This window comes from Camponotus vicinus, unplaced genomic scaffold (genome assembly GCF_025532165.1).
Source record: "Camponotus vicinus isolate PSW18456_S1 unplaced genomic scaffold, iyCamVici1.0 SCAF_7, whole genome shotgun sequence".
NCBI lineage: Eukaryota > Metazoa > Arthropoda > Insecta > Hymenoptera > Formicidae > Camponotus > Camponotus vicinus.
The window spans coordinates 2746141-2771955 of NW_028141979.1; the positions used below are offsets into that span (position 1 = coordinate 2746141).

Genomic DNA, 25815 nt, shown 5'->3' on the forward strand with positions numbered 1-25815 from the left:
TCGGGACAAAGGAATCTGCTCAGCAGAAGCCAATCAGAACTCGCTAGAAAAGCGGAACGAATCATTGACGCGTACTGTACATACATAACACGATTTGAAAAGACATCCTGTTGCTCCAAGTATTTTTCAAGCAGAATAACGTGATATATATGCATGCATACATTTTGCTGATAACCTGTCAACTGTGAACTTTGAACGATACATAATAAATCAAATATACCACGTCATTATTTATACAGATACATGATATTTTGAATGTCAGAATTTTGAAGAAACACGTAAGATTCAAGCAATGGCACCAGGAAGAACTAATTTTATCAATAGCAATCAGCTCAGAAACTCTTCCAGCTTTTCGTCCAAGTAAGATCTAATATAGATGTTTATTATATATTAATGTTTAATCAACCAATTCTCGAATTTATATAGATTTATGGGGTCACATTAACTTTTTAAGGGATTTTTTTTCGACTATAAATTTTGTGTCGTGTAGATCTAAATATCAATAGTATTTTCAATGATATATTCAATGATTGTATTTAATTGTATTTAATATTAAAATAACATTTTAAAAAAAGATTTAAAAAATAAATAGTCTAGTAAACATTTCCAAAATTTCTAATTAATTTTAAAATGTCTATTTAAATTTCTTTTTTCTATTTTTACTCATGTGTTTGGAATACGTAATTTTCTTTACATTCTCTTTATCCAGATTAATTTAAATGTTAATCAGATAAATTTCTACCTTAATAATATTGAAATTGAAATGATATAAATTATGATACCAATTAATTAGAATATACCAAAATAAATAATATCAGTAAAAATCTTAAATTTATTCAGTATGCCAGGACCACACTCACCCTTTCAAACTATTGGGACAACTGTTCCACCTCCATTGCCACCTCGTCAACCTGTTCAAAACTACTTAGGATATAGTGATTACAGACCATATGGTTCAAATTATTATGGAAATTATGGATATGGTAGTGGTTATAGAGGTTATAATGGATATGGCTCTTTTGGAAGTTATATTCCTTATTCTAGTAATAGTTATGGACAATTTGGAGGGCCCAGTGGTGATGTGGAAAACAGGTACATTATAAAAAAAGACTATAAATATTTAGCTTGTGTTTTAACTATCAAGTATCTAATATAAACAAAAATACATAATAATAATATAAAACATTACATTAATAATTTATTTAAAAAGACATCAAGGAATTATAATAATTATTTTATTATATATAATATTGTGATCCTATAATAGTGTAATATTTATCAATTGATTCTATTCATAGGTACATATTAAGAAAATTGAAAAAAAAGTATAGATTGATTGTGACTAAGATAAATATTTCTAATATCATAAACTAGTCAGTATATACTCCTCGAATATTACAGCCTTAAATTTTTACTTAGAAAAAAATATTCAAATTTGTCCAATATTTTTTAGCTAAGAGAGAATTATTTCATTTGCTATAGATTTCAACAGTACGCAGAAGAAAGTACGAGGTCGACTTTCCGCGTAGTTGAAACAGTATTACATACATTTTCCTCTATCACAATGTTATTGGAATCGACATATTTTGCCTTGACAAATTCCTTCAGAGCGATTTTAAGCGTGGCAGATAATATCGGCAGACTACGTTCGACGCTTGGGCAGCTGCTGAGCACATTTGCTTTAATTCGAGTCATGAAATGGGTTTATAGAAAAATTTTATTTATGCTCGGTAAACTTATTATTGCAACTGACACTCTTACTTTTATAATTACATTTTCCCATACATAACTTTCATAATTGATATTTTAATTATTTTTTATTCTTAGGTTTTCGAAATATGCAGAATGTTATAGCTGAAGATTTGTGGCAACAATCAATATCACAAACGACAAACGGAGAACGTACAGTAACGGCGAATGGGCACATTTCTTCATGGATAAATATTTTGTTTCTCGGTATATTTGTGGCTATTCCATATTTAATTCACAAAATATCAAATAGTATAAAGCAGACTGAAATAAAAGGTAATTATATTATTTTTATTGCATTTCCATGAAATTGAAGAAAATTATGAAATAAATTTATAATATAAACGCTCATAAATTTATAAATGTGCTCAGCAGAATATATATTTCTTCAAATAATGATTTGTATCTAATCTCTTATCACTAAACTTTTGTATTTAGAAAAAGCCTATTTTTATCAAAATATTTGTATTTTTTAGATAAAATATTTTCCAAAACATTCAAGTTTTTAAATTTGTTCTAACTTCTGATAGTTTTGAAATATGATTCAACATTTTAATATTCTTTATCTATAAATATACAAATATTTATATGTTCTATAAATATACAAATATTATATTGGCAAACTTGCAGTTAATGATCCAAAGGAATGGGTCAAGTGCGAGGATCCTGTATGCGTAGCGACTGCAATGTACGATTTCACGGCAATATCCAATGAAGAATTGAGTCTCAAAACCGGTCAAAAAATATGGTTGGCGCCACGGTCTCTACAATCAAAAAGTATGCCAGGTTGGTGGATAGCCACCGACAATAGAAATGTCGGTTTAGTGCCTGCCAACTATGTAACTATAGTAGGACAATTGAAGAAAAAGTCAGAATTAGAAAGTAATGGAAATACTACCGCGTCTGCGCTAATTCCAACTTCCGTACAAAATGTAACAGCTTCTAATGAACAGGCAGAAACGACATGTGTAAATATGCTGGAACCTAGCACCAGTCAACAAAGTACTGATTTTTCTGAGACTAATATTAAAAATGACTTGATTTAGTTCAAACATATTTGGGGGGTTTATTTTAATCTAAATTTATCAATTTTCATAGTTAGAGTTTGTTACACAATCTTAAATATATATGTGGCCTATATCTTCATAAAAAGAACATGACTGATATTCTTAAAAATATAATATATATATGTGTGTATGTATCAACATCTCATATATTCACTGGGTATAGTAAGACGAGCTGTATTTCAATGAAAGGAAAGAAGAACCTTATAGAAGTCCATTTATTGAGACTTGTAATAAGAATGTTTTTATTACAATGAAGATTTTATTATGTGTAAAATGAGAATATCAGAGGCTTCACTATTTTTTAATTTATGATAATATTATATTTAACACTAAGTTACAATAGAAAAAATTTTTGTAATATGTATGGGTTTATTTAAGGATATTAAAATTCGTTCAATATTTAAAGAAAAAAAAAGCAAGGGACAAATAGGAGTTATATTATAAATATAAACATAAACGACTTAATATTTGTAGCCAATTTTGAGAATGCAACATATTTAAATACTAAATTATATTTAATAATAACAATAATATTTGATAAATGTTTGACCATTATATCAAAACTAAATTTTTTTTTATTTTTGTAATATTTTTATAAAGTGTGTACTTTTTTCCACCAATTATTATTAATTGCATTTGATTGCTTTTCATTAGTAAAAAACGAATAAAGTTGTTAAATTATCCTGAGTTCTCTTTGTAAATAAGTGAATATTTATAGTAATATAGAATCACATTTTTGTATTATAAAATATTCAAACACAGATCGTATTTTATACATGAAAATCAACCAAATGGCATAAAGTTAATTCTAATACTACACCAAAAAAGTTTAAAGGTCAAGATAAAATATATATAGAATCTCTCTAGAATAAAAATATTTGATATAAAAAAAGACATTATTAATTACCAGGTTTTAGTAAACTTATAATAAACTCCAATATATAATCTTATATAAAAATTCTAGTTTAATTATCTATTTAAAATTGTATATTTAAATTTATATATCTAAAAATTGTATATCTAAATGTGTATGTAATTATTATTTAACATTAATTTCAATGTAATAGAAAAAGTTCATTAAATTATTGTTTTAATCATTGTTTAATCATTGTTTTAATTAATAAATTAAAATGCATTTTCTAAGCTATTAAATTTAAAAAAAAAAACTGCTCAAAACATATCCTAAAGACTCATATTTAGGATATGATATTATTTGTAATATTTTAATTTTCCTACTAGCTTTGTTTAGTTGTTATATTTTATAATGAGGATAAAGGTGAAACATTGTACATAAATACAATTTATAAACACTTATTCTTACAAACATGTAATGTTGGAAAATATTGAATTCGCGAGATATGATAGTTAATTTGATATCTTTCAATATTTCATATTGAGAATATTTCTTTTGCTTTAGATAAAAAATTATATTATTTGTTAAAAAATTAATATATTTTACGCAAAATTGATATTTTAAATTCAAAAAGTTCATTATGTGAGTTGATATTATATACTTACATTTATGATTTATTTAGAGAGCACTGCATTAATCTGTAAAGGAATGTAGTTAAATATAAAACATATTTTACAATTATACTGCTAATGTATTTTGGAAAAAAAGAAAGAAATTGTCTATGAAATAAAATAAATCTCATTCAATTAAAAAGAATCACACAGATATGTATATGTATCAAGATTTAGACACATTTAAATTACATTTAATGCAAAATGCAGAACAAAATGAAGGATATGAATACAAGCTAAGAATACTCATCGTTTAAAAGATTACAATTGTCGAAAAATTTTTAAGCTAAAATGCAGTTAATTATGTATGTACATATTACATGTCACATACATATACACATTTATCCATCAAGAGAATAGTTTCCTTGTTAAATATTTATTCTACAAATTCCAAAAAATTTTATTTATAAGTTAAACTCGAAATATATAAGGCATATGAACAATGTAATATAGATACCGTAATATTATGCAGACAGCACCTGTAATTATATTTTATAAGATTTCTACGATATTAACCAAAATCTTCATAAAATACATATTATTTTTTGGTAACATTAAAAATTTGGCCAATGTTTTAAAATATACTATCCAAGTTTTAAAATATGCCAAATATTTGTAACACTTAGCAAAATGATACAATACAATCTAAAAATTGCACATTGTTTTGGCATATTTATAATCACATTGTAAGTTTATATCATAGAAAAATTTTTTTATATACCATTATCCTTATTATTGAAAACTAATTAAACATTAATTGTAACACAAAAAAAGAAAAAAAGAAAAGATGTCTTAAATTGCATTTCTATAAATGCAATTGCATAAATTATATTGATATGTTTATCTATAAAATATAATTTAAAAATAATTAAATTATAATTTAAAAATAATTAAATTCTAATTTAAAAATAATTAAATTATAATTTAAAAATAATCTTTGTGATAAACATTCGCGAGAAACATTTACGAGTCTTATAATGTCTTTGATTGAGGAAAGTTTAAATTATCCTGGAAGCTGTTAAACATATAATTTTTACAAATATAATTAATGTTAAAGTACATGTCAAAGTATATTAATAATTGCAGGTACTTTTCTATTATATTTAGTATTTGATCATTCAGTATATTTGATTTAAAATTTAAAAATGAATTGCTAGATAAATATTAAGCAATTATTTTTTTAATATCAAATCAAATAGAAAAAACTGATAAAAATCCTGCGGTTTCCAGAACAATTTAAACTTTTCAAGTGATATGCCCAATTTTAATTGTCTAAATGCTAAATTATCCTTCATTTCTTCATTAATAATTCGATAAATGATCTTGTTAATATGTTCAACAAGATATTTTATATATATGTAAAAGACGTATATATATATATATGTTTATTATTTCAAAGCATCACATATGAGCCATAGTTTTGCAATCTTTTTAAGGCTTTTGAACTCAAACATATATAGTATATCATTTTGTTTTCAGCTTTCAAGAAAAGAGATGAATGTAAATTTTACTTCAACTTTACTTTTGATTCCATATGAAAAAACTTATAATCAAAGACTTCAAGAAACAGATCACACACAAACACACACATTCTTGGTATAAATTCACAATTCATCATCTTCACAATCATTGTTTGTGATGTAATTTCAAAACTATTAATCGATATGGTATTTCATAACGTATTATTTTTCCACTTCAATAAAATTTACTTATTTACTAAGAAAAACTAACTAATCAATAGCGGTTCTCTTTTTTCGGAAGGATGCTTGATGCAAAAGTAACATATGAGTAACAATAGAAATCTTTTATGTATATATATATATATATATATATATATATATATATATATAAATTTTTATACTGTATATTTATAATATACATTACATAAAAGAATGTGTTAAACTTTTATGACTCACTTAACATTCGATCTTGAATTTTCTTTAATAAAAAATTGAAATAAAACAAAAATATTTATTTAAAAATACTCAAAACTGATAATGTGCTATATATATTTAGAACATAGGGGAGAGAAACTGATAAAGAATAAAGTAAAACATTTTCTGTGATAAATTTAGTTTAAGTCAATGTGTGAAATTAGAGTAGCAATATTGAAGCTATTAAATAATGTCATATTTTTGATAATGTAATAATTTTTGCCATTGTTCCCCTGTATTGCCATTCCAGTTGCAGCAGCTTTGCACAATCCATACAAGAATCATCTTTTATTAAGATGAAACACTTCACGTGAACACATCAAGTTGCCTTTACATCCCTGAGCTTCCTGTAGGCAACACAATATTCACATCACACTTAGAATTACCATTCAGCATCTCCATTTGCCTTTTGAAATACATAGTCTTTCCCACTTAAATTCATTATGCCATCCTTGAGATAAAACTTCCACTTATTTCGACTCCTTGTAATCTGGAAACAAAAACGATATATAAGTTAAAATCTAAGTAAAATTATAATTTATAAGTTTTAAATTTATAAGATAAAATCTTACACAAATTTATATATTTAAAATAATATTTATTCATATATATATATACACACACATACACACACATTAAAGATAAACATATCACTTTCATACCTTATCATACTGACAGACTACTACATTGTCTGTATCAAAGAGATCAGTGGGATCATCATCTGTAACGTCATCTTCGGAATTTAAGGGTTCCTAGAACAAATAATTTCTTTGCTAGACAACAATTCGAAATTAAAATTTATCTATAAACATTAATTTCCTTACACATATATACACAAATATGTGAGTGATAAATGTGTATACATGTACACACAAGCAAGCGAATAAACACACACATATTAATTGTTAATTAAGAATTAAGAAAGCATAAATTTAATAGCGCAAGAAAATGTGAAAAAATCAGGAAATTATTTGTGATTTGAGAGCAAAATAAAATATATGTACTACTATTACTATTAACCTCTTCACGAGCTGCTGCTTCATCATTTTCTTCCTCCTCTTTTTCATCAAGATCTTCATCATCATCATCGTTATCATCTTCTTCCTCTTCATCATCGTCGTCAGTAGAATCGCCCACTCCTCCATCTAACTGATTTATATTATTTTGTTGCTAGAAAAGTAAAAGAGGCATTATATTTCTTTATAATATACACATACAAGTATATATTTATCTATTATATTTTATTCGTAGCATAAATCACAGTGTCTACAATTGCATTATCTTACTTGATTTTGAGGTGGCCTCTGTGTTACGACACTATTTGTACTTTGGGTGACCACTTGAAGTGGCTGATTTACTTGCAAAGGAGCTAATGTTGCTTGCCCTTGCAGTGTAGAGTTCACATGTTGTTGCAACAAAGTCGAAGCTAAATTTGCTGGAAGACCCATAGCCGCGGAAATTACAGGACCTGTTAAAATCGTATGTAACTGGTTTCCTGAAAAAAAAAAAAATATACAATCTTTTTTATTTACATAATTAATACATTAATATAGTTCAATAATAAAAGATTTATTCACATACAAAAACTATATATAATAAAATATATAAAATAATTATATAATAACTATTAAAATTTAATTCTTACTACACAAATTGTTGATAAACTTTCTACTAAAATATGAATGTAAGATTTTCACCTTGAAGAGCAGATGCAGGAACTTGTATGCTTAAAATCCGTTGTGGTCCATCCGGAATGCCAGCTTGTGGAGGTAGGGTGATCTGTATGGGCACTTGTCGGTCAAGTACAGCAGCAGGTGCAGTTACCACTTGTTGCACTGGCGTTGTCGAATGCTGTTGGGGCTGTTGCTGTTGTAACGATGTTCCAGTTGGATGCGTGTGTTGCTGCGATTGTGCCGGTTGTTGCTGTTGCGATTGCGCTTGCTGCTGCTGCGTCTGTTGTTGCGATTGTTGAGGTTGCGTTTGCGGCACTGTATTTCCAGCAGATGGTTGTACAAAATGATTTCCTACATTAGCTGTTACAACATCAAATTTACATATAACAACAATCTACAGGATACACTGATCCAATAGGGGTGGGGCATCTTGTATAACTTAAGTTGCACTTCAATAAAAATTCGCTAATATTTGCTATATTGGTTTCTAGTAAATATATGTACCTTTATTGACAGACACAGCTTTGTGCGTGTTGATTTGAGGAACTTGCGGTTCTGGTGGATCTGGATTTAATTCTACAGCCTTGCTGGCCATCAGTTTTGTTTCCCATATTTGTTTAAGTTCTTGGAGAACCTGTTCATCCACCCCTTCATCTATAAACGATTCCCGTACTCCTGCTATTACATCCTCTATCACAGTATTGTATAATTTCAGCTGTAAAAAAAAATTTATTCTTTTAGTATCGTAAATATATTAAAGATACAGATAAAAAAAGGTTGACAGATTTCCATACTAACTCAATCAGTCTGTTCTAGTAATTATATTTACAGAAATATGTTATATAAGCATGAGTTTGCAAAATGTATTCTTTCCAAGGACATCGAAAAAATTATACATTAGTGGAAAGATTTCAATATTCGAATAAATCACAGAGCGCGCGCGCGCGCATAAGCATTTAACATTCCTCGGATCTCATAGGAAAGAATATGAATTAAATATTTAGATCCCAAATAGAGATAAAAATGATGACCCATCCCTCGAAACAACTTCAAACTTATATTTGTATATTTGGCAGTCTATCCGGACGTTGTTATCTTTCCATTAATGCACAATCTTCGATGTCCACGTATGAGGTTAGAAAGTCCATTTGTCTATCTACGTCGAGACGAGTTTTCGACAGCCGGGAATCGGTAGAAAGACATCGAACGGACGCGAAATATCGCGCGATGTTCGAACGTCGAGGAAAAGCGGAAACTGCGTTTGCATTCGAGGAAAACTAGAACCACGTACATACATACAGGCCTTTTCACCTGTCCACATACATTTATGTTCGTTTGTTCATCTACTCACTACGCTTGTCTGGCTGAGAGCCATCGTGGAGCTGACGATCAAAGACACGGTCGCTCAACCGGGGAAGCAACGACAACGACGATAATCTAAATGACAATCCCCCCTGTTTCTTAGAAGCCACACCGATGCATCGTCGCTCGCTGATCGCTCATACCCGTTCGCACTCACACAACGCACAACAGCTCCACTTCGCCATCACTCGCCACGAACAGCTGCTACTGGTCTGTTCAGTCAGCCTGTTAGGCTAGACTAGGTTTTTGCACGCATGCGCGAAATTGCAGTATCGGGAAGGATGCGTTCGAAAATCCTATTAGTGGGATGGAGTAACATCTAATTGACCAATCAGGAGAAAAGGAGCAAAGGATTTCTTTATCCCCATTGGCCAGTTCAATGCTAATTCTACTCCACGATTAGAATTTTCGAATGCATCTAGATTGGATGTAAAAAGCGCGAGTTAAACGAACAGACCCGTTCTGTACTTTGGTTCTGTCAAAATTTATCAAAGCATGCGTCAGTATTAATAAAAAAAGAGATTATCTGCGCGAGAGGACAGCTGATATAGATACATCTGTCACCAAAGTAATTAAATCTTATTTAGTAAATATATGGATTTAGTGTAAAAAATAAATATATGTTCATATATACACACGATAAAAATATATTAACACACTATCTGGCATCAAAATGAATGTTGTTACCGCTTTGAAGTTTTATATAACGAAAATGACAGAAGACAGTGGTCCTGGTATGAAAATTTTGCTAATGGATAAACAAACGGTAGGAATAAAAAATCATAAATCGTTATCTACATGTACTGTATAAGTTTGAGAAAAGAAGAAAAATTTCACCTTTTTTATTTCTAGACAAGTATAGTCAGCTTACTTTATAGTCAATCTGAAATATTGATGAAAGAGGTATATTTATTCGAGCGAATAGATACTGCTGTACATAACGATACTTTAAAACACTTAACATGTATAGTATTTGTAAGACCAACCAAGGAAAATATCGACTTGCTTTGTAAAGAGCTTAAATACCCTAAATATGGAGTATATTATATTTGTAAGTAATACGGATACAAGTGGAGCATATGTAGAGTTATATCTCTAATTATAGAAAATAACTTAGAAAATAATGTAGTGTAGGATAAGAGAAAACAATAATTATTAATATCACTTATTTGTATGATACATGTACTTATTTGTTAGATTTTAGTAATATTATTGCAAAAGCAGATATAAAGCTTTTGGCAGAAAGTGATGAACGAGAGGTAGTTAGAGAAGTACACGAATACTATGCAGATTATCTGGCGATTAATCCACATTTATTTTCACTTGGAATAAATGCTTGTTCTGAAGGTAATTCAATTTTACTTGTGCGATAGACTAATAAATTGTTGAATGAAAATAATTTTTTATAATTATGACTTTTAAGGGCTTACATGGGATCCAGTGCATTTGCATAGAACTGTCCAAGGAATAACTTCAGTTTTATTATCATTAAAGAAATGTCCATATATTAGATATCAAAATAGTTCCAATATGGCAAAGAGATTAGCGGAAAAAATAAGGGAAGTGCTCAGTAAAGAATCTAGCTCTTTTGAATTCAGACAGGAATCTAATCCTATCCTTCTAATAGTCGATAGAAGAGATGATCCTGTTACACCTTTGTTAAACCAATGGACATATCAAGCAATGGTACATGAACTGCTGACAATCAACAACAATCGCGTTAATTTATCTCATGTGAAAGGCATTTCAAAAGAACTGAAAGAAGTTGTTCTCAGTGCAGAACATGATGATTTTTATGCAAATGTAAGAAAGTTCTTCAATACTTTATGTACTGTATTCATATATATCTGAATCAGAAATAGTAATGAATTGATAAAAATATTTTTGTATGCATTTATATACTTTGCATAATGATATATATATTACTCTTTATGGGAAACTTTATGTTAAAAAAATATATTCTTAAATAGAATTTGTATCTAAACTTTGGTGAAATTGGACAAACGATAAAAGAATTAATGGAGGAGTTTCAAAAGAAAGCAAAAAAACATCAAAAAGTTGAAAGTATTGCCGACATGAAACATTTTGTAGAAACATATCCGCTTTTCAAGAAACTTTCGGGCACTGTATCAAAACATGTTACGGTAGTCGGAGAACTTTCGTCTCTTGTCGAAAAGCATAATTTATTAGAAGTATCAGAACTGGAACAGGAATTGAGTTGTCAAACTGATCATTCCTCACAGGTAATTTATTGATACTTATAACATGTTGTTTTTACATTTATTAATTGTTCTATTTATAGCTGCAAAAGATAAAAGCACTTATCAATAATCAAAAAGTACAAGATATCGATACCGTCCGGCTTGTTATGCTTTATGCGCTTCATTATGAAAAATATGCGAATAATGACATAAATGGTTTAGTAGAATTGCTTAAAAAAAGGAATGTTTCAGACAAATATATCAAGGTATTTTTCCTATTATAAAATTGAAATTCTCATAAAAAATATATGTATATAATATTCAAATTTCACACATTTTCAGCTTGTATATAATATATTAGAGTATAGCGGTGTTAATACAAGACAGAGTAATTTATTTGATCGAGAAGCAGTTGCCAAAATAACTAAAAAACTATTCAAAGGATTAAGTGGAGTAGATAATATATACACGCAGCATTGTCCTTTGATAAGTGAAACATTAGAGGACTTAATAAAAGGAAAGTTAAACACTCAAATATTTCCATATCTTGGTAATATGATAATGTCAAGAAGGTAAACTATTTATATATTAAATAGAAATGTATGTGCCATATATTAAATATTAATGAATTATTCCACTTTTAGACCTCAAGATGTAATAGTATTCATGATTGGAGGTGCTACTTACGAAGAAAGTTTGGCTGTTTATAATTTAAACAGACAAAATCCGGGAATAAAAATTGTTCTAGGTGGTACTACCATTCACAATTTTAAAAGCTTTGCGGAAGAGGTACACCATGCTACTAGCGGAATATTAATGCGATATAAAATCGGAAAAAATTAACAATATTGAAAAATATCATCACATATTCCAAAATATTTATTTGTTATATATTTTGGTATCTATACATCATATAATATCTTTTTCTCTCTTTATCACGAATATAGTAATCCAAAATTTCCAACATAAATCACTGCAACACGACGAAATAAGATATTCTTTCTTTTGCAGTTACATATATTTCCTATTTTTACCATGAAAACATAATTTCCTTTTTACTCTTATTCAGCATCCTCATCATCCAATATGTATTCCGTTGACATATCTAAAGTTTCATCATCCTTTGCTGATACCTTTAACAAACATTATTAACAATCATTATTTTAATTAACATGGTAATATGAAAAGTACACGATGTATTATTTGTTAAACTTGTCTTTTCACCTATATATATATTTTTTACATAATTTAAAAAAAATGTAATTTTTATAGCAATTTCTTAATTATCCTGATAATATAATAATTAAATTTCAAATAAAAATTCTGTTAAAATAAACTTCATTTAAAACTAAATAGAAAATAAGATTTTTTTCATCTCTGAAATTCAATATATTCTTAATTGTTTATTACTTATAACGAATTCAGTCACTCACACTACACTACATTAGTGCATATTAAAGAATGCAATATATCTAAATGCAGTGATACACTGAATGTGTAAACATTTTGGTAATGAAATAATAATATATGTTCTAAAAATATATCAATATATAATCATAAAAAGTAACATTATATAATATAATCATGATTGTGAGTTTTAATTACTTAAAATGTTCATATTATTCTTTTTTATTTAAGTAACTTCATATATAACAATTTTTGCCTTAATGCGATATAGTGCGGGTGACCGAATTTAAATATTTATCTCTCAACATTTTATTAAAGAACAATGTTATTCTAAATTATTTGTATTATTTTATGCTTAATATTGATTCACATAATATAAAAGAGTTAATATGCATTATATGTAATCGAATGTTTTTATTAAATGTATTAATATTTTATATCTTCTTTTGAAATACTTTACAAATATGATTCTATGTGTATGGCTATATTGTTATATATAATTACATAAAGATATAATCTATTCAATGTCAAAAAACATATAAGCTATATAAAAATAAGTTATTTATAAATAACTGATTGTATATATGTATGTGTTTGTAAGTAAGCTTATTATAATGTAATGAAATACAAAAATAATGTATAAAATGTATTATGTGTATAAAAGTTGATATTAATTGGTTAATTTCCATGTATGAAAATATATTATCAACGTGCAGCTAATACTCACGTCTTTTTTTCTTCTTAATAAATTTTCTGCTTCTTAATAAATATATTAGCACCTACAAATAAAGCTACTTGTAGCTTCAATGTCAATATTTGCAATTTTTTTATTTTATCTTTAAAATGATCTATGTAAGAAAATGTAATTTCTTCTAATATAAAGCAGCTTTTCATTTCTTATATCAAATATACGTTTCACTAAATATTATTGCATTTTGTTATGTGTAAAACATTAATGCAACCCAACGCTAAAATAAATGCACAGAAAAATTATCATATAGCTATTTATTTTTTTGCAATATTTACTAAATATATTTTTTAAAACACATAAATAAAATTTGTATCAATGCAAATATTTCAATTGTTATACAGATATTTCATATATAATAAAAGAATGTTTCAATAAAAAAATAGAAAAACCAATTAATATCTAACAAAACTTTATACTTGTAGAAATAATTCTTTGTTCCTATTCTTGTCTGTGTCTTTGTCTATTACTCTCTATGTCTTAATCTTAACAAACACACAAAAACAGAAAGATTTTAAAAATATAAATCTATATAGACATTATATGTGCTATAATATACATATATATAAAATAGTCAAATTTTCTTTTTCTATATAAAAAAAAAGGATCTTACCTCTACAATACCAGTAGATAACGCATATCCTGCCATTGCCATTGCAGCAACAAATGCAGCAAGAATTTGATTCCTTCTTTTATTTGGAAATTCACACTCGTCTTCCCCTAATTTTTCAGCGTTTTTCTCAGCTTTATCCTTTTCATAAGTCTGATATTCATATTCAAAGTATCTTTGTGATATACGCGATACATACTTCACTAGATTTGTGCAATTTCTCAGATGATTTTGTAAAACTGGATTTGGTAATGGTGCCTTGAGTAATAATGCTAAATACGAATACACAATGGCATCTATCGTACTAGGTTGTTGTCCAAAAAAAAAATCTCCATCTCCAAGTCTCATAGATAATAATGTCAAACATTTTTGTGCCTCCGAGTATATCTATTGTTACATAAATTGTTAAAATTAATGTAAATAAAATTGTTAAAATTTTTTTGTACTTAAATTATATCTTGTCTATTTATAGAAACATTTAAAAGTACATTTAAAAAGTTTTAAGTTGTTTTATATGTTATACCTCATTTTCAATAACATCAATGTTATCTTCCATGGAATATAAACTTTGCATCAACGCCTGTGCTTGCCGCTCGAATTTTCCTGGATAATAGAATTTAAATGGAAAGGGCAGTGCTTTGCAATACCATGGTCTAATTAATTCATCTAGATTCTTTTTGTCTATCCACCTAGAAATAATTGTAATAATGGTACATTCTGTGTTCTAATATATTTGTTGTAAAAAAATTATAATGAGATGTTTATAAAAACGATAATTACAATCAAATATATTTATTAATGTATCTATTTAGCTACTAATATTATATTTACAAAATTACAGAACTGAATAAACATGTATATATTGACCAGAATAATGCACAATTTATATTTGAATGGACATTTTTTAATATTATTTTTTTTAAGCTGAGTTATTTAGTGAAATCTATTTATTATAATCTATTTATTTAAATAATAATGATATATAAATCAAAGATATAATTCTAAAAAATAATCAGTCATTTTATGTTTTATTTTGCATGTTATTCAGAAAATTAATTTTTCTACACAAGCTCTGAAGTTATAAATAGTTTTTGTTGACAATATTTCCAGAAAAACATCTTGCCTTTAAAAGCAAAAGGCAGAAAAATTATCAACAATATTGACATAATAATTAATTCTTCAATCAATTTATTTGACAGATAAAATTTTCAAATATCTTTCATTACAAATGAAAATGTCTACTGTCTCACAGTATACATTCTTTCATCACTTTAATCTCATGAGAATCTGGGAAATTGCATATTATTCTATAGGTACATTTATATATATATATATATATTTTTTGTATATCTCATACCATATAAATTGCAAAGCTGGATATAATTTTTCTTTAAGTAGAGCATCATACGCTAAGACATCTGCACATTGCTTATCAGTTAACGTATAGTCAGAATTATAATGTTTTGCTCTAAAAAATGGCAATATATCTTTAACCGTATCCAAAGTATTTAGACCAGCTCTAAGCAATGGTAATCGACCATTTGGGGTTTTAAATGGATTGCTTGTTAAATTTACTTTTAAAGGTATTCCACTGAATTTAGCATATGCCTATAAATAACATCATATTAGGAAACAAATGCTGTTATTAATTAATTAATAAGACATGCAATATAAGTTCCTGATAGCAAAACACAATTGTAATATTTGATAGTAAATACATATTATTATAGCTAAAACTGACAGTATATTCAGGTAGTTAAAACTGACAAGATGACTGATAACATCTAGTATTTAATAAATAGACTTAGACATTAATATACAGTGAGATAGACAAAAGTTTGTGATACACGAACTTTTTTTCATTTTTATTTCGTTGATATATCATCCAGTCGATAATTTAAGCATTTCAACATCTGTGTATATTTCTATATTACATTACTTTTTAATATATCTCCCAAGATTAATAGATATTTTCTTAACATCTTCAGCCAATTTGAAGATAATTTTTCCTCGATAAAAATATCGAGTGAGATCATTTATTGCACTTTTTATTATTTCATATCCTTGTGTATATATAATTAAGTTTCAAATTAAAATTTTATTTTAAAATTTAATAAAATTGAAATTATTCGAAAGAATTATCAATAATTGAAATTGTATAAATTCAAATCATTCTATTAATCAGTTTTCTCTCTCGCCATTTGATAAAAATTCCTCATTTCTGTCAGTTAATCCCTGGAAAGCTATACATGTCTCGATATTTTCATCGAAAAAAAAAATCAATTCTTAATTGACCAAAGAATTTACAGTGACATTTGATAAGCGCGGGACATTTTAGATATTCGTATCGCTTGTAGAATTCAGCGAATTTTTTATATCGTGTAAAAATGATAGTTGTCATATAAAAATTGATCGTTAATCGGCTAATACATGTGCGTGTCATAACCTTTACATACCAGAACTTGCAAACAGTCTATATCAACTGACGGGAGACCCCAGTCACCTTTCCATATATCCAATTGTAATATCTCGGCATTATCCATTTCTGAAAATTCGCATCGCCAGCAAAATATCACGTCCACTCAATTAAATTCTTAGCACATAACTGTATAACCCTTTGGTAAACAATGTAACATGCTGCACATTGGGTGCATCCAGAAGCACAAGCGCTCACTGAGCGGCTAAGTAGCAATTGAATGTGATTGGTTTCTATCTTTGAATTCACCAATCACAGTCGAGTGCTACTTAGCCGCTCAGTGAGCGGTTGTGCTTCTGGATGCACCCATTGAATGTGATTGGTTTCTATCTTTGAATTCACCAATCACATTCGAGTGCTACTTAGCCGCTCAGTGAGCGGCTGTGCTTCTGAATGCACCCATTGAATGTATATACAAGGTTAAGGCTCCTGCACAGGACGCGGCAACGCTTGCCGCGCGGCGGAAGTCGACGCGATAGCCAATCAGCAGATACATAACATCCACCGCGCGTCAAAGTTGAACCAGAGAGAAGACTGAGAAATGTCATGGTCTGTTTTTAGGTGATCCCTGAAAGCGATACTCCCTCTGTGGACATTGAAAACGTGGACATGAACTACAAAGCCAATGTCCACGAATGTTCTCAGAGGGTAATATATAATGTGCACAATTTCTGGTTTTGTTCCGTGCTATGTGCACGAAATGTCGGTAGCACCAGAGTATAACAATCATTATTTTGAAAATAATATATAAATATGATAAATAATAATTTTTATAAAAATAATTTTTATAAATTACCTATATGTGTATGTATGTGTACCCATACGTTGTCCAAATGATTTTAAATATAAGAATAGACTATATGAATATGTTACCGCCGGCATAGCTCTCAGGTTCATGAGAGTACTGAAACCTCCTCACCTGGTAAATGCCTTCGTTAAGGCGGAGATACAGGGGAGGAAAAATTGAGGGGGAAAAATTTTTTTATTTATTTTTATTTTTTTTAATAGAGTTTTTAAACACAGAATATAAAACATATAAAAAAAATATATTACATAATTATATACAACGTAAATTATAATTAATTTGCAATTACATAAAAAACACATTACAAAATATTAAATTATGTAATATAAAAATAATTACATTACAAATATATATATTACAAAATTTAATGCAGAATATATAAAATACAATGCATTAGAAATATGTATTACAAAATATAATACAAATTTAATATAAACTATAATTTTAAACTTAATACAAAATAAAATTTATTACACGAAAGTGTCCAAAGTATACGTATAATATAAAATTTACTAAAAATTTTCACAGAGACCAGACAAGACTGATTAGTGATGATTAATTACGCGGTATTTATTATTAATAATCGACATAAAATAATAGAATTTAATTAGTTTTATATAAATAACGTAAATAATCATGATCAAAAGAGTCATTAATAAAATTATTGATCATTTCTTCGATTGTAGAACAAAGTATTTGCATTATTGACGCATTTCGTGCAGACCATGAAAAGAAATAATTAAAACGTGTAAAGATAGAACAAGCTTTGATGTAAATCAAAGATTAAATTACAAAATAAATTGCGATTTAAAATTCGCGAGAAAACGCGACGAATAAATAAATCGACAATAATCGAATATTCACACACAATTGCGAGATACGCATAATTTTTATAATATAATAATCGAATCAATAGACACGCATGAGATATAATTATTATCACACAAATGTTGACAGACGAAGATATTTTAGCAAACATTTGTGATCCGTATTGTTTATGAACATAAAATTCACTGTCCGATTTATTTGTGATTAATATATACGCGACTTTATACGAATTTCACGATTGACAATAAAATACATATCCTATTTCGCGCATGATTAGCTGAATAAGAAGAAATGAGCTCTATAAGTTTTAAAATATAATTAAAAATCGCGTTGTGGCATTTAACATTTAACAGAAAATAACGGAATGAATGATTTTCATTAATATAGTTATCGATCGTCTTTTAAATTATAGAAGAAAATATTTGCACTACCAGCATTTTGCACGAACTATTAAAAACAATATTCAAAGACGTGGAAAAATAAACAAAGCTTCAATGTATAAGTCAACGATTAAATTATAAGATAAATCGCGATTTAAAATTCACGAGAAAACGCGACGAATAAATAAGTCGATAATATGCGGAATATTCGATCGCGATACGTATAATTTTTATAATATAATAATCGAAGCTCTCAATAGATACGTGCGCGATATAATTATTATCACATAAATATAGAAAATCAAAAATATTTCAACAAACATTTGAGGTCTGTCATGCTTGTGAATATGCAATTCACCGACCGATTTATTTGCGAATTTTTATAAGATAAATCGCGATTTAAAATTCGCGATAAAACGCGACGAATAAATAAATCGATAATATTCAGAATATTTAATTGCAAATATGCGAGTGACATACCAGTAAAAAGAGGAGCGATCTTAAAAATGGAGAACGATTAACATCTTGTTTCTACATCAGATTTCACAAGATCAATCTGCGAAGAAAAGTTAAGTGATCCATTGAAAGTCGGGAACTTCACTGTAGGAGGGAACGAATCTCGGATCTTCCGGACTATTCCCAATAGCAATGATTTCAGTAATAAATCAACGACAATTCCCTCGTCATTATCTTCAATTCACGAAATTGATATGCACGTCGGAAAACATGTTCTTCCATTACTAAGAAATATATTTTTTTATTGAAAATTAAATGGATATAACGATCTTTTTTATTGAAATGTGATTACGAACGATTATATTTATAAATAATAAAATACATGCATTATTGGAGTTTGTGTTAAATGTGCGAATACATATAATTTGGGGTACCGTTTGCGCGCGCGAGACGAATCGAACCCGATAACAGCAAGATTTAAAAAATTTCAATTCGAATAGTGTGCAAAATAAAATAAATCAAATAATTTTAAATATATAATTAATTCTAGATTAATTCTTTAGATTCTTATTCTTATAATGTTTAAATTAATAATTTTTTTTCTTTTAATCAATATCTTGCTGATATAGGGGTACCCATTCGATTCGTCTCAAAATTTTTAAGTATTCGCACATATTATGTAACATTCATGTATAATTTCGCGTATATATAATATATCATATTAATAAAAATTATAAAAATATTTTGGATACGTTAATTTGTGCATGTATTTTATTATACATATATATAAAATGGTATATATCTAAAAATTCTAACTAATATTCTACAATGGCGGTGGGTCCAATACCTGCAAATAGTTTCTTAAAAGAAACTAAAAACTAATATTAATATCCCCAGTACCTAGAAATAATTAATAATTAATAATAAAATATATTCGTTCGTAATCATTTTTATCAAACAGTTAATAAAAACTATTACAATATGAAATTACTTGAAAAATAAAAATGTATACACAACGCTATATCCATATTTAATCTACTATTAAATCTTTCTGGTATTATATATATAGACAATAATAATACCAATCCTAATAATGATAGAACATTTTTAAGGAAGAAAAGAAAAGATACATTTTTCTCATCTAGATATGTATTATTTAAATTAATTCGACGTTAAAGAAGCGTATCGTCGTTGAATTACTACCGAAATCATTGCTTTCGGAAATTGCCAGGAAAACCTGGGATTAGTTTCTTCAATCTTACAATAAAAATTCCCAATTTTCAACAGAGTACCGAACTAGACGTCGCGAATGGATCTTACAAGAACCGGTGAGAAATAATTCTCCATGGTAAAAATCGTTTCGACTTCTCGGCGGTACGAGCCACGCAACTTTCATTAATGTTTATTTAACGGCAGGAACAATGATAACTCTTTTATTAAAATCGACAATCTCGTCTAAGAACGCGAAAAAGAACGCGAGATAAACACGGTGTTTTCGCAATGGTAATTTATTAATTCATTTATGAATATTTTCCGATACGAAAAAAAAAATTCGTAAATACAAATATAACTGAAAAAACAAATTATTAAATTCATAATAATTAACTCGCGATTCTATGATATAATATCGAAGGTGATCGTTAAATTTTGTGAAGATAATATTTAACCGTTGACTTATCACATCGAATCTCCACTCTCTTATTCGATATTTCTTTATATTTAATTAGCAATATTTCGGAATATTATCTGACGAGAGGAACAGCGATAAAATTCTTCTGTTAAAATGATAATCTTGTATAAGGACGCGAAGAGAACGCGGAAAGAACACGGTATTTTCGCAATCATAATTTAATAATTTATTTTAAGAATATTCAGTTCCGCGCGATATGGAATTCATAAATAAATAAAGCTAACGGAAAGCATATCATAAAATTTATAATAATTGACTCGCGATTCTGCAACGAAGGCGTCCGTCAAATTTTATAATGCTTATATTTAATCATTAATTTAGCATCGAATTTTTATGTATTATATCATAATTTTCCGAATTTATTAATGACTCTTTGACATGAAAATACAAACAGTTACTCTTTTATGATTATTCCAAAAATATATACTACAGAAATAAATACTTTAATTTAATGAATTACTATTATGTTAATTACTATTATGTAATCATTATACGTATACTTTCGATAATTTTTCGTGTAATTTACATAAGAATTTACAATCGTAAATACAATTTCATATAATATAATTATAGTCATAATTGTATTGTATTTTACAATTAAAATATTAATGTTAGATTATAATTAAAACACAATTATAACTATTTATAATTTACAATTTACAATTTATAAATTTATGATGCTATCAATATCAAATAATAATATTCCATTTATTCAAATATTTAATAACATCGATATAATAATTTGATATTGATAGCATTAACATTTGGATTTAATATTATATTTGATTTAATACACATATATTTTTAAGTTTTAAAATAAAATATAACATGTTAAGATTTCTTAAACGTTAATAATTATGCAATTTCTTTAATATTTCTGAAGATAATTTTGATAATTTACATTTCACTTTTAAAACATTTTTATTTTTAAAACATGTTATATTTATTTTTACAACGTTTTTAAAAATAAATTCAACTTAATGAAAATAATTTTAATTTACCCCTAGGATTATTGGAATATTAAAAGAAAGAATGAATCTTACTTAATAGCCCTAACAACCCTACTATTAAAGGATTCTAATAATTTTAATAGCTCTAACAATCCTACTATTACAGAATTCTAATGATCTTAAGAGCCCTAACAACCCTAATATTAATAGAAAAATTCTAATGATTTTACTTAATAGCCTTAACAATCTTACTTCCTGATTAACTAAAATTATTCGAGATTTGAGGAACCTATCTCTAATCATCACCTCACCTAATCATGTATATATTTTAGTCACGTGCTCTAACTGCGTGCCCTAACCGCGTACCCTAACCGTACTCTTCAGGCCAGTTGAACCTACCTTTCGTTGATCCTGGCCACTTTCTTTCTCGATCTCTAATCAGAGATCGAAGAAGGAGATAATTACTCCTTCTTTTGCCGGATAATTACCGGCAAAAGAGCGTGAAATATTTACGCTCATTTAGTAACGATCGTTCGATTTCACGATCGTTCATTAAATATTGAATATAACTTTATTTTAACTGAAATAAAGCCAAATTACTACAAATTTCTATAAATTATATTTTATAATAAAATATAAAATTAATGTGTGTATTTATCATATTACAAATTATTTAATTAATTAATTATTTGGCTTTATATTAAGTTAAAGTAAAATTTAAAAACAATATCTACAAACAAATTCTACGATGGATGAGCTATGAGCAATTAGAAGCTAAGTGCGTATTATAAGAGTAAATTAGCATAAAAAATTGATAAAATTGATAATTATTAATGCGTGTCCTTTATTTAATAAATTAGACAAAATCTTTACAAAAAAATCTTTTCTTGATCTCTTTTTTTTAAAATTAATATTTCAATATATTTTCGCAATAGATGTAAAGCATAAGTTCGAAAGAAATTATTAAAATTATTTAATTTAATTTATTTAATTTAATCCATCCTGGCTCATCCATTTTAAGGCAACGGATTTATCTACAATCTACAATCTACATCTATATCTACATCTGCAATCTCTACGAATCCGTTACCTTAAAGTTAAATAAAAGTTTTTTTCACTCACCGACACTGATGCGCAACAGCGGAGTTGTTGTTATCGAAGCTAGTTGTCTGTAACATACAAATATAAAACTCATTTATAATAATGCTCACAAAATGCAATTAATATTTAAAAAAATTTTTATCGCGCGGAATTTTATATCCGATGTGTAAAATAATAAGCAGATAAACACGTATGGAAAAGTTTTATAAATTGTTGAAACTGTTTTTTAAATAGAAAATTTTATATGACTTTTATAAAAATCTTTCTCTTTAATTCATTTAAATAATAAGATCGAATTGTTGTTCGTTTATAACAAGTTAACGATTTATAACAATTAATATATAAATAATAGATATTCACCATCAGGTTGCTCCGCCGATGTAAGATGCCTCTCCCAGGCCTCCTCCACCTCTCATGTTGTTGGCGCGCGATAACGACACTCCCGCACTCGCGAGCGATATTTTTATATCGCTATTTCCGCTATTTTACGCGCGATACTGAATGGCACTCCCGCACTATTTCGGTACGATAAAAAATTTTCTATTTGATCGCGCGATGTATATACTTAATATGTATATACTTTCAACGACACTCCCGGTTTCGGTACGAGCGAAAATCCCATTTCACTTACTAATTCGGGCCGAATCACTTGACGAAGCACGAAGCAAGAGTGTACGTTGCATAGCAATGTGTGCAAACTCGAAACATCCCAGTTAGTTGGCATCGGAAGTAGAGACTCGTGACAATAAATGAAATTGGGATTTTATATGAAAAAGTCCAAAAGTTTCGCGAAAACGCGACGACGCGAGAATACTACAACGCGAAAACGCGGTAACGAAGCGCTTGCCGTCCGCGGCACGTTGACGGCACCGACGACGCGAAAGGGTACTTAGCTTCCCATTCAGGCACCTTAAGATTTATCATAAATAGAAAAATTTAAGATAAACCACAAGGCACCATCCAAGTACTAAGCCCTCCCACCGCGACAAGGTGTACCCCATGGGAGGGTTATATTATATATAATTTTATATATAATATAATACATAATTTGAAATTTATTTTGTAATATAGTACATAAATTTAAATTCGCAAATATAAACGATAAATAAAAATATAAAGGATAAGAGAACATCTATTATACAAAGCAATGTTCAAAATAATTGATTTTAAACCTAATTACTGCGCGCAATTAATTTTTGCATTTTTACTTTTAAATATATATATTTTAATATTATAAACTGCGTAATTACAAAATAACTTATATTTCTTAGATATAAACTTTTAAAAATATGATAAATAAAAAAATTTCTATTTTTTTATATATGAAATATTTAAATAAATATATTAATTTGAAATGTTTTATAAAACATAAAAGTATCTGAAAATATTAATTAATAAAAAATTTTATAAATGTTTTAATTATTTTAAAATATAATGGAATATTTTTTATAAGTATATGTATTATATATTATATGTTACAATTTAAAATCACTATTAAATCACAATCAATGAAATAAAACAAAACGAGAAATATGTATATTTTGAATATATTATTGATAAATAATTTATATATTGTTGCGCCCGCGGAACGCGGTATATATCGAACGCGTGCGACACAATCGGCAAAATACATAACATACGCTGACGCTCGTAAATAATAACGCGATTTAAGGTGCACACGAATTTTAATAAATCGCGAGTAACATACAAGAATTCAGAATAATCGTAAAACGGATCACAAATAGACGCGCGCCCGCACAACTTGACAGCTGGGCTTAGACTCTCTGACAGTCGTTGTTTATAACAATATCTTGACAACGCGCGCGAAAACGATCTTCTTCGAAAGAATTCAACGGGTGACGAATACATTCAGCGGAACGGGACGCGGGGACGCAACAATATAGTAAATAATGAATGTGATAAATAATTTATATTAATGACTTACATCATATCTTATTGATCCATCCACTTCCAAAACCTCCTTTTTTCTTTTGCTTCCTTCGCTCTTTTCTCGTGGCACTTTAATCCTCGTTGCACTTACACTTATTCACGAAAAGTTCCTTGTTGCACTTGCAATTGTGTTTAGAGAAAGAATTTAATAATATATGAAACGTCTCACATCACTACTTCACTGCTCAAGAGCCACTAAGCGAATGATCGTAAGTCAAGAACATTACCGCGGTACTGTTTATATCGTCAGGGTCGACTATGTATAGAAAGAATTTGATAATATATGAAACGTCACTACTTTATTGCTCAAGAGCCACTGAGCGAATGATCGTAAGTCAAGAACATTACCGCGGTACTGTTTATATCTCCAGGGTCGACTATGTAAAGAAAGAATTTGATAATATATGAAACGTCACTACTTTATTGCTCAAGGTTACTGTGCGAATGACCATAAATCAAAAACATTACCGCGGTACTGTTTATATCGCCAAAGTCAACTTATACTACGTTATTATTATAATTTATCGTTGAAATATTCTATAAGTGATTGCCGATTAAGAAAATTTAAAGCATTGGTTGAAATTTATTTAATTGTAATAAGTATTGTAAGGGAAATTATTATAATAAGCATCAATAATCGAAAGATTATAACAAAATTAATTTTTTTATCCCTTTTTATGTATCCCTTATGTTTCAATTTTTATTCGCAGTAATTAATGATTGCAATTCGATAGATTTATCGTTGCGATATACAGTTTCATGTCGTTTATCATAAATTAATTAATTTTTAATTATTAATAATTATATCAAATTATGTTTCGATACTATCGTAATCGTGTTTAGAAAAAAAAAATTCGACAATATGTGAAGCGTTTCGCACTACTACTTTATTGCTCGAGTGTCA

The 25815-nt window shown here is 27.9% G+C and overlaps 4 protein-coding genes across 9 annotated transcripts; 2 read left to right on the forward strand and 2 right to left on the reverse strand.

Moving 5' to 3' along the window:
• Positions 1–250: 250 nt before the first annotated feature.
• Pex13 (peroxisomal biogenesis factor 13) lies at positions 251–3738 on the forward strand. The gene is made up of 5 exons (XM_083104971.1): positions 251–360; positions 841–1092; positions 1483–1730; positions 1828–2025; positions 2380–3738. The coding sequence occupies exons 1-5, from the start codon at positions 293–295 to the stop codon at positions 2793–2795; spliced, it is 1182 nt and encodes a 393-aa protein (XP_082961097.1). The 5' UTR covers positions 251–292; the 3' UTR covers positions 2796–3738.
• Positions 3739–4399: 661 nt separating this feature from the next.
• Positions 4400–9527, reverse strand: Tfiia-l (transcription factor IIA L). 4 transcript variants are annotated; one of them, XM_083104974.1, is made up of 7 exons: positions 9299–9527; positions 8452–8662; positions 7972–8262; positions 7561–7769; positions 7295–7444; positions 6937–7026; positions 4400–6764 (listed from the first exon to the last, which is right to left on the reverse strand). In XM_083104974.1, the coding sequence occupies exons 1-7, from the start codon at positions 9320–9322 to the stop codon at positions 6657–6659; spliced, it is 1083 nt and encodes a 360-aa protein (XP_082961100.1). In that variant the 5' UTR covers positions 9323–9527; the 3' UTR covers positions 4400–6656. The 4 variants fall into 4 exon arrangements, with proteins under 4 accessions (XP_082961100.1, XP_082961099.1, XP_082961101.1 ...); XM_083104973.1 differs by having other exon boundaries at positions 7972–8307; positions 9299–9526; XM_083104975.1 differs by having other exon boundaries at positions 7972–8307; positions 9271–9526.
• A 228-nt stretch (positions 9528–9755) lies between these two features.
• Positions 9756–13459, forward strand: Vps45 (vacuolar protein sorting 45). Its single transcript, XM_083104972.1, has 8 exons — positions 9756–10075; positions 10162–10360; positions 10507–10656; positions 10733–11112; positions 11280–11552; positions 11612–11776; positions 11853–12082; positions 12155–13459. Exons 1-8 carry the CDS (start codon positions 9983–9985, stop codon positions 12351–12353), a joined length of 1689 nt encoding a protein of 562 aa, XP_082961098.1. The 5' UTR covers positions 9756–9982; the 3' UTR covers positions 12354–13459.
• LOC145974904 (metaxin-1) lies at positions 11540–16946 on the reverse strand. Of its 3 annotated transcripts, XM_083104978.1 has the most exons (6): positions 16732–16946; positions 15633–15883; positions 14799–14964; positions 14279–14662; positions 13645–13696; positions 11540–12643 (listed from the first exon to the last, which is right to left on the reverse strand). In XM_083104978.1, exons 1-6 carry the CDS (start codon positions 16816–16818, stop codon positions 12627–12629), a joined length of 957 nt encoding a protein of 318 aa, XP_082961104.1. In that variant the 5' UTR covers positions 16819–16946; the 3' UTR covers positions 11540–12626. The 3 variants fall into 3 exon arrangements, with proteins under 3 accessions (XP_082961104.1, XP_082961103.1, XP_082961105.1); XM_083104977.1 differs by lacking the exon at positions 13645–13696 and having other exon boundaries at positions 16732–16945; XM_083104979.1 differs by lacking the exons at positions 11540–12643; positions 13645–13696 and adding an exon at positions 13722–13885.
• Positions 16947–25815: the final 8869 nt, after the last annotated feature.

Excerpts from the sequence above, each read along its gene's own strand:
- Pex13 (XM_083104971.1), top strand. The coding sequence starts at position 293 with ATGGCACCAGGAAGAACTAATTTTATCAATAGCAATCAGCTCAGAAAC. Across the intron at positions 1,093-1,482 it reads AGTGGTGATGTGGAAAACAG|ATTTCAACAGTACGCAGAAG; the intron begins GTACATTATAAA and ends CATTTGCTATAG. Across the intron at positions 1,731-1,827 it reads AAAAATTTTATTTATGCTCG|GTTTTCGAAATATGCAGAAT; the intron begins GTAAACTTATTA and ends TTTTATTCTTAG.
- Tfiia-l (XM_083104973.1), bottom strand. The coding sequence starts at position 9,322 with ATGGCTCTCAGCCAGACAAGCGTA. Across the intron at positions 8,308-8,451 it reads AGCTGTGTCTGTCAATAAAG|CTAATGTAGGAAATCATTTT; the intron begins GTACATATATTT and ends ATGTTGTAACAG. Across the intron at positions 7,027-7,294 it reads AAGCAGCAGCTCGTGAAGAG|GAACCCTTAAATTCCGAAGA; the intron begins GTTAATAGTAAT and ends TATTTGTTCTAG.
- Vps45 (XM_083104972.1), top strand. The coding sequence starts at position 9,983 with ATGAATGTTGTTACCGCTTTGAAGTTTTATATAACGAAAATGACAGAA. Across the intron at positions 10,657-10,732 it reads AATAAATGCTTGTTCTGAAG|GGCTTACATGGGATCCAGTG; the intron begins GTAATTCAATTT and ends ATGACTTTTAAG. Across the intron at positions 11,113-11,279 it reads ATGATGATTTTTATGCAAAT|AATTTGTATCTAAACTTTGG; the intron begins GTAAGAAAGTTC and ends ATTCTTAAATAG.
- LOC145974904 (XM_083104977.1), bottom strand. The coding sequence starts at position 16,818 with ATGGATAATGCCGAGATATTACAATTGGATATATGGAAAGGTGACTGG. Across the intron at positions 15,884-16,731 it reads TAGACTGTTTGCAAGTTCTG|GCATATGCTAAATTCAGTGG; the intron begins GTATGTAAAGGT and ends TGTTATTTATAG. Across the intron at positions 12,644-14,278 it reads TATCTACTGGTATTGTAGAG|GTATCAGCAAAGGATGATGA; the intron begins GTAAGATCCTTT and ends TGTTTGTTAAAG.